General features: G+C 63.7%; 2 protein-coding genes across 2 annotated transcripts; one reads left to right on the top strand and one right to left on the bottom strand.

The window, feature by feature from the left end:
* Window positions 1-581: 581 nt before the first annotated feature.
* Window positions 582-5535, top strand: CREB3L3 (cAMP responsive element binding protein 3 like 3). The gene is made up of 10 exons (XM_068165007.1): window positions 582-689; window positions 2014-2138; window positions 2381-2636; window positions 3063-3178; window positions 3411-3542; window positions 3640-3746; window positions 3868-3936; window positions 4065-4149; window positions 4429-4525; window positions 4602-5535. Exons 2-10 carry the CDS (start codon window positions 2016-2018, stop codon window positions 4952-4954), a joined length of 1338 nt encoding a protein of 445 aa, XP_068021108.1. The 5' UTR covers window positions 582-689; window positions 2014-2015; the 3' UTR covers window positions 4955-5535.
* Window positions 5536-5925: 390 nt separating this feature from the next.
* On the bottom strand, window positions 5926-10108 carry SIRT6 (sirtuin 6). The gene is made up of 8 exons (XM_068165005.1): window positions 9969-10108; window positions 9240-9367; window positions 8762-8944; window positions 8077-8136; window positions 7505-7600; window positions 6646-6726; window positions 6424-6547; window positions 5926-6325 (listed from the first exon to the last, which is right to left on the bottom strand). The coding sequence occupies exons 1-8, from the start codon at window positions 10032-10034 to the stop codon at window positions 5987-5989; spliced, it is 1077 nt and encodes a 358-aa protein (XP_068021106.1). The 5' UTR covers window positions 10035-10108; the 3' UTR covers window positions 5926-5986.
* Window positions 10109-12451: the final 2343 nt, after the last annotated feature.

Below are 12451 nucleotides of genomic sequence, written 5' to 3'. Positions count from 1 at the left end.
TCAGCATCTTCACAGCATCTGCTGGGCTCTCTCCTGTAGTTCTCTGTCCCCATTGAATTGGGGAGCCCAGAGCTGGACCCAGCAGAATCCCAGAATTATTTTGGTTGGAAAAGGCCTTTCGGGGAGGGGGGGAGGGGGGGAGAGCAGGCAGCAGCACTCAGGCCATCCAGGACAGCCCTGGCTGCAGGGAGCAGAAGGGACCAAGGGTTGTGTGGAGGAGGCCATAACTGGTAGAGTCCACACCAAGGTCTTAATCAGCTGCTCCCCTCGGCACCTATGGCCTGTGGTTAATGTCAGTAAGCTTGTCTGGAGGAAAAAAAAAGAGAAACAGAAGAGAGGAAATTGACCCCAAAAGTGGGTGAAGGTTCATGGGCAATCTCAGCCCTCGGACTTCGCTCAGCAGCTCCTGGCCCCTCCTGGCCCCTCCACGGGAGATGACAAAAACATTTGGCTAATGAGTGACGGAGCGCGGGGAGTCCGTCCCCTGCCGTCACCCAGCCCCGTCCCCAGCCAGGGGTTTTGCAATCCAGGACACTATTTCTGTGCAGGTGGAATTTAAACTTTGCCACTTGGGTCAGGCCATCACCACAGAGGAGGAGGAGGAGGAGGTGGCTGGGCTTGCTGCCTTGCCCTGCTCCCCCTGCGCAGCGAGAGGCAGGACAGAGCCGTGGGAGCTGGATCTCACACAGGTACATCCTGGCTCCCTCTCTCTGGTGGTCCCGTGGGGTCATCAGGGCTCACTGGCAGGGCTGAGGATGAAGGACAGGGGGCAGCAAAGCCCCTGCCCTGGGTTGGTCAGCCAAATGTCCTGGTGGTGCCAAACAGCCCCAAAGATGGCTTGGAAGCCACTGGAATCAGTGCTTGATAAGTTGAGAAGGACAGCTGGGTGTCGGCTTGAGTGGTAGCCTGGTGTGGGTTGGGTAGTTGAGGGGCTGGGCAGTTGGGGGCTTGGGTAGTTGGGGGGTTGAATAGCTGGGGGGTTGGGTTAGGTAGTGGGTGTTTGGGTAGTTGGGTGGTTGGGTAGTTGAGTGGTTGGGTTGGGTAGTTGGGGGGTTGGGTAGCTGGCTGGTTGGGTAGGGTAGTTGGGGGGTTGGGGGGTTGGGTTGCTGGGTCAGTCAGATGGCTGAGTGGTCAGTCAGTTGGTCAGTGGGTTGGATCTGTGCTCAGTCAGTCCATTGGTCAGTTGGCCACAGGTTGACCATTTGATCCCTTTCCTGGCCAGCTTGTTGCTAGGGCAGGTCACTTGGTCAAGTGCTTGGCCAGCTGCTGGGTTGGGTTATTAGTTAGCTGCCTGGCTGCTCGGACAGCTTGCTCAGCTGGCCCACTGCTTTCCTCTGAGTCTGGGGTCTCCAACAGTGCTGGGGTGGCAGTGGTGGAACAGGGCTGGGTGCCCTCCTTGGGGCTGGCTGGTGGCAGCAGTCTCCTCCCCCTCTGCTTGCCACCCGAAATGATTAACCTGAGCTTCCTGTGGTCACACACAGGACAGGGCTGGACCACAGAGCTGACCCAGCCCTTAGGTCTGGTGCTCATCCTGCTCCTGCTCTTGGAGGGCACAGTGGGGCTGGGTGCCTGCAGGGAAGCCCTGGCCATGCAGTTCTTTTTTGGGGGAAAAAAGCAGAAGATTTGGGAGTTTCAGCTGCTGGAAGGAGGTGGTGAGACCACCACAGGCTGTGCTCTCCCTCTGTGTGGGAGCCAGGCTTTGCCAGCTGTGCCCAGCTGTGCTCACACATGGGTGCCAGCACGTGCCTGTGCTCACACAGCCGTGTGCATGTGCTTGTGCAGAGGCACAGCTGCTCACACACGTGTGCCACCATGGCCACACCCCCCCACGGACCCACACATGCAGCTGCATCTCCACCTGGTCCCCCACACCCGTGCCCATGCCCAGACATGCTCCCTCTCACCAGCCCCGTGCCCACCCCCTGACCTGGGGGGTCTCTGGGGTCATGCAGCTTGAAGGGAGGGTGGGAGTCATGAGGTCTGGGTTCAGGACCTGCCTGTGCCACCTCTCAGCCATGGCCTCCAGCGTGGGCAGCCTGGACAGCCTTGACCTGCTGGACCTCCTTTTTGACCGCCAAGATGGGATCCTGCGTGGCATGGAGCTGGGGACACCATCAAGCACCTGGCATGAGGACAGGGTGAGTCCCCCACATCTGGGGGGGACACATCTCCACCCCAGCCCTGGGCCTGGCAGGAGGGACCCATCCCAGCACCTTGCCTGGGAACTGAGACCACCCAAGGCAGCAGCTCGTGGTGATGGGCACCCCGTGGTGACAGGCACCCCGTGGTGACAGGCACCCCGTGGTGACAGGCACCCCGTGGTGATGGGCACCCCGTGGTGATGGGCACCCCGTGGTGACAGGCATCCCTGTGCTCACAGCTTGCCCAGGACGGTGACGACTTCATCACATCCATCCTGGGCCCCAGGGACTCGGCACTGGACTCTCCCAGCTGGTCCCCGGCCACCAGTGACAGTGGGGTCTCCGAGGACCCCCCCTCTGACCAGCTCGACAGCTCCCCCAGGAGCTGTGATGGGCGTCCCAGTGAGGTCCTGTACCACTTTACCAACCCCTGCCAAGCTCTGCCCCTCCCAGGGGCGGCTGGGGTCCAGCACTCTGAGGTCTCCATCGACCTGGGTGAGCCATGGGGGAGAAACTGGGCAAAGGACCATGCTGGGGGCACTGGAGGGACTGGAGATGTTGGGGAGCTGAGTGGGACAGAGGAGCTGGGGGTCTCTCTGGGATAGTGAGGAAACAGGGGGGCTGGGGGACTGAAGGGAGTGGGGAGAGCTTGGGAACTGGGGTGAACTGGACAGATGCCTTGGTGGGGGAGACTGGAAGAGGAGGGAGGTTTGGGGGTGCTGAACAGCGCAGAGTGTTCCAGGAGGGGCTGGGGCAGGACCCAGGGGACAGTCTGGGGGGACAGAGTCCAGGGCCACCACGCTGGTGAGTGGCAGTGGGTCACCCCGAGTAGCTCTGGGAACATGGCAGGGCGAGTGCTCTGCTCTGGGGACACTGGGGACAGAGGGACACAGGACTGCTGACAGCGATGCTCTCACTCAGATATGTGGCACCCTGGGTTCTTCCTGGAGGAGAGCCAGGACCTCTCCGTGGTCTCTCCACCCGCATCCTGCAGCCTCACCGTCAAGGACCTGCTGCTCTCTGGCGGCTCTGATGCTGTGAGTCCCCTGCCCTGTGTCCCCATCCCTCCTTGTCCCCAGCCTTGTCCCTTCCTGGACCACGATCCCTCCCCTCTTCCATCTCCACACTTCTCACCCTTCCCCACACCACGGCCCCATCCCTGTCCCTTCCCGGACCACGATCCCGTCCTCATGGCCGCTCCGTGGTCCCTGGGGGCTGGCATGGGGTGAGCCCAGCACCCAGAGCCATCTCCCCTCTGTGGCCCCGCAGCAGCCGCCGGTGCCCAGCTCCCTGCTGAGGCAGAGCCAGGGCCAGTTCCAGGAGCTGGTGCTGACGGAGGACGAGAAGAAGCTGCTGGCCAAGGAGGGGGTGTCCCTGCCCACGCAGCTGCCCCTCACCAAGGTGGGTCCGTCCGTGCTTGGGAAGGACACGGAGCGTGGGGGCGTCGCAGCCCCAGGGAGGTGCCAGCCCTGACGCCCCCTCGCCGTGTCCCCCCCAGTACGAGGAGCGGGTGCTGAAGAAGATCCGGCGGAAGATCCGGAACAAGCAATCGGCTCAGGAGAGCCGCAAGAAGAAGAAGGAATACATCGATGGGCTGGAGAGCAGGTAGGACCCTCCCCCACCCAGCCACGGAGGTGGCAGCCTGGGGGCGCCCAGCTGGCTGGCGATGGGGACAGTGTTCCTTGCCAGCCCCCCCAGATCCCATCTCCTTCTCCCTGTCCCCCAGGATGTCGGCGTGCACAGCCCAGAACCAGGAGCTGCAGAGGAAAGTCCTGCACCTGGAGAAGCAGAACTCGTAGGTGCTCCTGGGGCAGGGTGGGGACAAAGGGGGGTGGGATGGTGCTGGGGCTCTCCCCACCCCATACAGACCTCCTAGGGGACAGGAGGGTCTTGGAGGTGCCAGCAGGCTCTTGCTGTCCCCAGGTCCCTCCTGGAGCAGCTGAAGAAGCTCCAGGCTCTGGTGGTGCAGTCAAGCAATAAGGCAGCACAGACGGGAACCTGCATCGCGGTGTGTGAAGCCCCCAGCCCCTCCCCAGCCCCACACCACAGCCTCCTGGTGTCGAGGGAGGGATGGAAGGATGGAGGGAAGAAGGGAGTGAGGGAGGGCTGGACAGATAGACAAAGGGAGGGAGGGAGGGAGGGAGGGAGGGATGGATGCTACCAGGGACACGAGTCAGTACGAACTCAGGGTCACAGTCCTGCTTCTGCCCCCATCCCCCTCCCCTGTGTCCCAGACCCTGGCTCCCCTCTGCCACTGCAGGCAGTGACAACTCCCCTCTGCCCCCAGGTCCTGCTGCTCTCCTTTGCCCTCATCGTCTTTCCCTCCATCAGCCCCTTTGCCCCCAGCAAGGTCGAGGCAGACGGCGACTTCAGACCCGTGCGAGGTGAGGGCCGGGCCGGGCCGGGCCGGGGTGGGCGCCGGGGGCGCTGGAGCTGCCCTGACCCTGCCCTGGCTCTCAGTGTTCTCCAGGTCCCTGCACAACGCGGCCGCGTCCCGCGTGGTTCAGACGCACCCCCAGGCCAGGGAGGAGAAGCCGTCGGAGCCGCGGCGGCCGGAGCCCCTGGGGACAGCCCCCGAGACCCTGCACGGAGCCTTCGGCGGCCACACGTTCGCCCCGCACCTGGACAAAGCCTCCCCCCGCAACACCACGCAGCCACTCGCCTCGGAGGGGCTGAGCCATGCGGACCGAGACCCTCCTAGCGCCGCGTCAGAGGATGGCAGCACCGCCCCGCACCACGGCCTGGCATCGCTGGCCTGGACCAAGGCTGCCCGCGGCAGCTCCAAAGGGCTGGAGACGGCCGAGGAGCTTTGAGCAGCCGCCAGGGACCGCAGGGGATGCGATGGGTGGCTCAGCACCTCAGTCACTATGGGACAAGTCCTCGGGGTGACCCCTCTAGGGTCTGCATCTGAGTGAAGGGAGATGCTGGCCCCCCCCTTGGCTTTGCTTCTATCTGTGAACTGGGAAGATGAAACTGGTTCCAGTTGGCCTTACTGGGAGGGAAGGAGCTGCCCCTGCCTGCCAGCTGCAGCAGGAGCTGCAGCAGGGATGTGGGGTCGCTCAGGGTGGGAATGAGGGGAGTGGAGGAGCCCTGGGCTGGTTGGGTGTTGATCTCTTGAGGTTGCAAGTGGTTGGTTTTGTTCCTTTGTTTTGGTCTGGGTTTTTTTAAGCTTTATTTTGATCTGGAAATACAAGGTGTTTTGGAAAAAAGCCACCTGCTGTGGTGTGACAGGGGGAGAGCCACAAGCTTGCAAGGACCCTTGGGCCAGGAACACCTTGGGCCAGGAACACCTTGGGCCCAGCTGCCGTGAGGAAACAGGGTCCAGCTGAGCTGGGACAGGGGCCCAGACCCAGCCTGGGGTTGCCCCAGAGCAGTAGGCACAGGAAGAGGCAAAGGGAGGAGCAGTGGGACTGGGGCACCATCCCACAGCTCCCAGCCAGGAGTCAGCCAGCACCAGTCCCTGTCCTCTCCACCACCCAGCAACATTCCCCCACGGCACCAGATCATGACCAGGAGGGGCTCTGCAGGCAGCTCCCAGCCAGATCACATCAGCTCATCCCCACCACCATCCAGCCCCAGCTTCATCTGAGATGGCATCAGCTGCCCCACTGACCTCTAAGCACCACTGCCCCAGCACCAGGCTCTGCCCCTCTGGGGCCTGCTGGGCCCCACAGCCATCTCCTGTGGGGGATCCTCCATCCAGCTGAGCCAAGCCCGAGAAGGCTCTTGCCAGGCCCTGGGCAGCTCAGGGGTTTGATACTCACATAAAAAAACAGGACAATGGTTGAGGACATAAAAAACAGTCGGTAGGCAAAGTGGCACAGAGAGAGAGGGAACAGTCTGGGTCAGGTGAGGAGAGGCTCCACCTTCATCTTCTTCACCGCCGCCGGCCCCGTGGCCGGGCTGGGACATTCCTGCTTCAGGCTCTCACGGCGCTCCCCCAGCGTGGCCCCGAGGCCAGGGCACAGCCCCCCCGTGCCGTTGTGCTGGGGGAGGGGGGCTTCCTCTTTCAGCAGCCCCTGAGCCCCGGGGTCCCGTTTGAAGAGCTGCTCAGGTCTGATGAGCTCAGCACGTTCCACCACCACCGGCCCTGCCCACTCCGGCACCTCCAGCCCCAGCAGCTTCATCAGCTTCGTCATGACGTCGTCCACGTAGGCGTGGATGCGCAGGTCAGCCTGCCTGTCCTGGGGGCAAGCACTCTGTCAGGGGACAATCCCTGCCTGTGGGGACAGCTGTGCCCCCCCAGGGCCCGGGTGATGCCAGCAGGGATGCCCACACTCACGTGTTTGGTTGCCTGCAGGTTGACTATGACCAGCTTCCCTCCTCGCTTCTTGGTGATCAGCGGCAGGTTGCCACTGGGTTTGATCTGCAGGGAGGTGCCCAGGGTGACAGAGAGATCAGCTTTCCTGCAGGGAGGAGACAAAACACCCAGGGGCAGAGATGAAGCTGTGGCTGTTTGCAGCTGGCAGCAGCCTCCAGGAGGTGAAAAGCCCAGGGGTGGTACCTGCAGGCTTCGTCTGCCAGCGTCAGGTCGCGGTCGGGCAGGGCATCCTCCCAGTCCAGAATGGTGTCCCTTAGCTTCCCTCTGCAAACACACACAGCAGGAACAGGCAGCAGAGCTGCCCTGGCTGAGGGGACAGAGACCCAGATCCTGTCCCACCCTCCCTAGCCCAGCAAAGGCACAGAGAGAGCACACCAGGAGGTGAGGCAAGGCACAGAGTTCACCAGCACGAGGGATTTGGTGGCTGCTGCAGTGCCACCCAAGCCTCAGCTGGTTTTTCTCAGCTGGTTTTTGCTGTCCCAGCTCTGAGCTGGGATGTGCCTTTCCCTCCCCAGCATCAGAGCTGGGCCAGCACAGCAGCCTAGAGCTCCCAAGTTCTGCAGCCAGTCTGGATGGGAACAGCAGCTGGGCTGAGCCTGGTGAGGAAGAAGGAGGGGCATGTGTAGGGTATCTGGGTGGCAGAGCACCTCGGGGTACCTCCAGCTGCAGAGCTGGGGACTGTCTCAGCTTCCCTGCCAGAGGCCAGCAGCAGCAGGGCAGCAGTGGCTGCATCCTGCTGCAGAAAGACCTTTCTGGAGCCATCATCCCACAGCAGGACATTGCCCAGCACTGGAACATGCTCAGATTCTCGGCATGAGGAGACACCCCCAGGGCACTGGGACTCCTTGGAGATGTGGACCTCTGGAGAGCTTCCAAGCTGGACTCCTGGAGCTCTCCCAGACCTCCTCTGCCTCTTTGCCCAAGCCGGAAGCATCACCAGCCCAGCCCCGCAACGCCCAACCTTGCACACCAGAGCCACCTGCTCAGGTGAGTGGGTCCCTGCCAGCCCAAGCCACCCTTGGGAGCCAGCAGCCCTCAGTACCTGCATGCCCTCAGGCCTCGGGCCTTGGTGACGCTGCACAGCCTGCCCGTGGGCTTCAGCCCCATGCTGCCCACCACGGCGTCCCGCACGTACTGCCTGCAAGAGACGGTGGCACCAGGGGCGGGCACCAGCGAGCTGCCACCCCCTCTGAAATCTCACCCCAAGGACAGTGAGAGACTGGAGCCTGGCCAGAGAAGGGCAACCAAGCTGGGGAAGGGTCTGGAGAAGAGCAGCTGAGGGAGCTGGGGGTGTTCAGCCCGGAGAGGAGGACGCTGGGGGAGAGCTCATTGCTCTCTGCAGCTCCCTGAGAGGAGGCTGGAGCCAGGTGGGGGTTGGGCTCTGCTCCCAAGGAACAACAGATTGGAGGAGAGGAAATGTCCTCAAGTTGCCCCAGTAGAGGTTTAAGTTGGACAAGAGGAACAATTTCTTCTCCAAAAGGGCTGTCCAGGCCTGGCCCAGGCAGCCCAGGGCAGAGGTGGAGTCTCCATCTGGGAGAGGTTTCAAAGCCATGGAGATGGGTCAGGGCCAGCCATGAAGCCCCCTCCCACTGACCCCCCCAGGCCCTCACATACTTGCCACACTTCACACACTCCTCCACAAACATGTTCCCATGGAGCTCAGCCAGCTTGTCCCTGTGGGAGACAGCAAAGGTGAGCTGGGGAAGCATGGAGAACCCCGGGGCAAGAGGGCAAGCTGCCCCAAACCCCCTCCTCACCCCACACCTCAAGGGCTTCCCCACTTGCCAGCTCTGCTGGATAAGACTTGCCAGGTGATGGTGGGTGGCAGGGACCCTCTGCTGTGGCCTGGGGACAGTGTCCCAGCACAGGGTCAGCACCCAGGGGATGATGTTCTGGACAGCTATGGCTGTGTCAGAGCAAGACTCGGGTCACAGGCAGGCTCTGGGGGCACTGGGTGTCACCAATGACCTGCCATTGCTGTGGGGAGGCAGCTGGTCTGGTGGAGAGGACCATGGGCAGTGGTTTGAAACTGGAGCAGGGTGGAACAAGGAGGAAGTTCTTGTTCCTTGTGGTGCTGAGGGCCATGGTTTAGTGGTGACCTGAGAGAGCCTGGTTAAGGGTTGGACTGGATGACCTTAAAGGTCTCTCCCAGGCATAACAGTTCTGTGATTCTATGCTCTCTATACCCATTTCCAAACCAGCACATCCCAGTTTCCACTCCCAGACAGATTCCAAGCCATGCTGACCAGAGCAGCCCTGTGGCAGAGGCTGGGGGGCTGGAGGGACCCCGAGGCAGTACCGTGGGAATCCGGAGCGCACGTGAAGCCCATCCACGTTCTGGCTGACCAGGAACTTCAGGATGCCAACTCTCTGCAGCCCCAGCAGTGCCATGTGAGTCTTGGAGGGCCTGGCATTCTCAAAGGTGGTGTCAAATTTGGGGGACAGCCCCTTCTCTTCCATCGTCCAGACACCATTGGGCCCCCTGCAGCAGTGGGGACAGAGAGAGTGAGAACTGGGAGCGCAGGCTCCAAGAAGGCAATGGAAAGGCACCACAGGTCCTGTGGGTGGGATGATCAAAGCACTGCTAAAGGAAGGTCAGGGATCAGCAGTGGGTGGAAGCAGAGCATGTGCAGGGCTTCTGTGGGGCACAACCTGACCTCAAATGAGTGGGAAAAGGGATTTTCAGCTGGCTGGGGTAGCGGGAAGGACAGCCCAGAGCTTCTCAAGCTGGGCTGGGAGGAGCTGCCACGCTTCCAGCCCCTGCCCAGCAGCCTTACCTGAAGTCAGGAATCCCTGAGGCAGTGCTGATGCCAGCCCCAGTGTGGAACACCACGTTGGAGGAACTCCTGATCAAATCTGCCAGCTCCTGCACCTTCCGCTCCAGCTCCTCTGGGGGGTCAAAAATCTGAGCAGAAGAGATGCATGGATAGAGCACAGGATCAGAAAGGTTGGGAAAGCCCTCTGAGATCATCCAGTCCAACCAGCCACCCAGCACCACCGTGGCCATCAAACTATGGACCCAAGGGCCATGGCCACAAGTTTCTTGAACGCTTCCAGGGCTGGGGACTCCACCACCCTGGGCAGCCTCTGCCAGTCCCTGACCACTCTTGCAGCAAAGGAGTTATGGGGTAGGCCTGGGGGCCACCAGGAGGGAGCCACGAGGCTGGGGCAGGGCCTGGGGGTGACATGGAGAGAGCCCATGGGGCTGTGGGGCCGTGGAGGAGCCGTGGGGCTGGGGGGGACATGCAGGGAGCCATAGGATAGGCCTGGGGGGGGCATGGAGAGAGCCCGCGGGGCTGGCGGCTCCTGGAGGGAGGCACTCGGATGGGGATGCCATGGAAGGAGCCAGAGGGTGGGTCTCGAAGGACAGGAAAGGAAGCGATGGGGCTGGGGGTCCATGGAAGGAGCCAGGGCTGTACCCGGGGCCACACAAAGGGCTCCCCGGTGCCCGGCTCCCCGCCGCCGCCTCCCCCCGCCCCGCCCGCCGCGCCCCGCGCCGCTCTCACCTCGGGGAGGCCGCACTTGCCCTTGTCTGAGTAGGGGGAGAGCCCGGCCGCGTAATTCACCGCCATGGCCGGTCCCGGCCGCCGGCCCGCGCATTGTTACCGGCCCCCGGCGGGCGGAAGCCGAGGGGAGGCCGCGGCGGGGCGGGGCGGCAGCGGCCGGGGCGGGACGCCGGAGCCGCCATCTTTGTGCCGGGCAGGAGAGGGCTGGGAGGGGAGCCGGCTGCCCTCACCTTGCTGGGGCGGGACGCCGCAGCCGCCATGTTTGTGCCGGGCGAGACAGGGTGTGGGAGGAGCCAACTGCCCTCACCCGGCTGGGGCGGGACGCCGGAGCCGCCATATTTGTGCCGGGCAGGAGAGGGCTCGGGGAGAGCCGGCTGCCCTCACCCTGCCGGGGCGCGGCGGCATCCCCCCAAGGATGGCATAGCGGCCGGGGGTACCAGGGAAGGGCAGGGGGTGCAGACAAGGGCAGGGGGCGCCGGGGAAGATCAGTGGGTGCTGAAAAGGGCAAAGGGTGCCAGGGAAGGACTGTCGGTGCCAGGCAAGGGCAGAGGGTGCCAGGGGAGGGCAAGGGGCACGGTAAGAGCAGGGACAGGAGCCAATGGCATGAGGTGGCAGGGAAGGGCTGCGGGTGCCAGGGAAGGACAAGCAATGGCAAGAGGTGCAGGGAAAGGTTAGGATGTGCCAGGGAAGGGCGGGGGGCTGCCAGCAAGGGCAGGAGGTGCCAGGCAAGGTCTGTGGATGCCAGCTGGTCAGGGGCCAGCCATGCCCCACACCACCTGCAGCCCCACACTGCGGAGAGGGGACGGGGTCTGACCCCCACCCCAGCTCTCTCTCCAGGTCATGCCCTGCCATGTCCCCTCACCTCCCTGTCCCTGGGCATCTCAGGGGTGCAAGCAGCACCCCCTGCCCACACGGGGCCCGTCCCCTCGCAGCCCCCGCGGCTGCCCAGTGCTGCCAGCTGTAACCGCAGCCGGGCTGTAACCCAACTCCCTCGCCGCGGGTCCCCCCCTCTGCCGGTGCCAGGGCTGTGGGGACACGGCTGGCGAGGACAGGGCCCTGGGAGCAGCAGGGCCGGGGGTGGCAGAGCCAATACTGGTGGCAGAGAGACCCTCGAGTGTGGCTGTGCCCTGTCTGGGTGCCACGGGGCTGAGGCTGGAGCCACCATGAAGAGCCTGAAGGCCAGGTTCAAGAAGGCAGACGTGAGTGCCACCCCCAGGGACCTGGGGACATGGGGACTGCTCCCAGGATGTCCAAGGGGACATGCCTCAGGATGTCCAAGGGGGCATGGGGGGCTCTGGCCTGGGGTGACCCAAGCTTCATAGGGACATAGGGACCTGCCCTGGCATGACCCAAGCTTCCCAGAGCCGTGGGAACTTGACCGGGGGTGACCCAAGCTTCACAGGAACTTGAGGACATGGGAATCTTCCACGGGACGTCCCCAGTGTCACAGGGATGTGGCAATGTGCCCTGGGACATGGGGTGGCTGCTCACTGTGGGGCCGGCAGCCCCCTGGAGGTTGTCATTGCCACCCTGGCTGCCAGTGCCCCCAAGGGGGGTCCCAGGGCCATCACCAGGAGCGGGGCAGAGCAAAGGCAAAAAGGGCAGCAGCAGGGAGGGGGAAGCGGACCCCAGGTCCCCTCCCTGTCCCCTTCCTGGGGATGGCTGCCAGCTTTCCAGCTGCCACAGCCGGTGGAACCAGCATGCTGATGCTCCTCAATTATTCAGCACCAGCCTGGCACGGGGCCGCAGGCTCTCACCGTCCTGCACGGCAGGCAGAGGGTGAGGGTGCTGTCCCCGGTGCCCATGGCAGCACTGGGCACCACACAGGCACGGGGGACACACTGCTGGGGACACACTGCTGGGGACACAGGTTGATGGCCCCCATGTGGAGTCTGCAGGTCTCCCTGCTGAAGGTGCTCCGTGCCTCAGTTTCCCCACACTGCCCTGGGCACTTCTGGGAGTGGGGAGTGGGGAGAGAGGCTCCTGCAGCCCTGGGGTGCTTCAAGGACAGCTGTCTGGGGACACTTTGCGTTTTGGGGTTCTCATCTTGGGTTTGCCGAGACCCCGAGATGCAGGCAGGGGCTCTTGCCCCTCCCTGGGCTCCGGGGCTGAGGTGGGAGGCAAGTTTGTGCCCCCCAGGGCACAGGGCTCCCACCTGTCCCTCCTCAGAGAGTGGGATGTGGCTGCCAGGAGGATGCTCGACCCCTTGGTCTTTGGGGTGCATTTTGCCCCGCCTGGAGCATGGGGTGGGAAAGCTGCCCCCTCCTCAGCGCCTCCCAGTTTAACCGGGACCAGGCTGGGTGCTGGTCCCGGAGTGGGACCGTGGCAGCCGCTCCGTGGCAGGGGTGCGGGGACGGCTGGAGCTCTGGATGCGGAGGAGGGAGGGAAGAAGAGAAAGAAGGAGGGACGGGAGGGATGGAGGGAGGCGGATCCTGGCTCCCACTGCGGCAGGACCTGGCCCCCGCCCCGGCAGCGATGCTGGA

This window comes from Melanerpes formicivorus, unplaced genomic scaffold, assembly GCF_026170545.1.
Source record: "Melanerpes formicivorus ecotype bairdi unplaced genomic scaffold, bMelFor1.0.p_v2 SCAF_83, whole genome shotgun sequence".
NCBI classification, from domain to species: Eukaryota; Metazoa; Chordata; class Aves; order Piciformes; family Picidae; genus Melanerpes; species Melanerpes formicivorus.
Note: the sequence above shows the minus strand (reverse complement) of the source record. Positions and strands in the feature narration are given on the sequence as shown.

Bases quoted from the DNA above. Each gene is read 5' to 3' on its own strand.
- SIRT6 (XM_068165005.1), bottom strand. From the start codon at position 10,034: ATGGCGGTGAATTACGCGGCCGGGCTCTCCCCCTACTCAGACAAGGGC. The intron at 9,368-9,968 runs GTGAGAGCGGCG...TCTTCTGCTCAG, and splicing joins GCAAGTGCGGCCTCCCCGAG to ATTTTTGACCCCCCAGAGGA. The intron at 6,548-6,645 runs GTACCACCCCTG...TCCTCCCTGCAG, and splicing joins CTGGCAGACGAAGCCTGCAG to GAAAGCTGATCTCTCTGTCA.
- CREB3L3 (XM_068165007.1), top strand. From the start codon at position 2,016: ATGGCCTCCAGCGTGGGCAGCCTGGACAGCCTTGACCTGCTGGACCTC. The intron at 2,637-3,062 runs GTGAGCCATGGG...GCTCTCACTCAG, and splicing joins TGAGGTCTCCATCGACCTGG to ATATGTGGCACCCTGGGTTC. The intron at 3,937-4,064 runs GTAGGTGCTCCT...TGCTGTCCCCAG, and splicing joins CACCTGGAGAAGCAGAACTC to GTCCCTCCTGGAGCAGCTGA.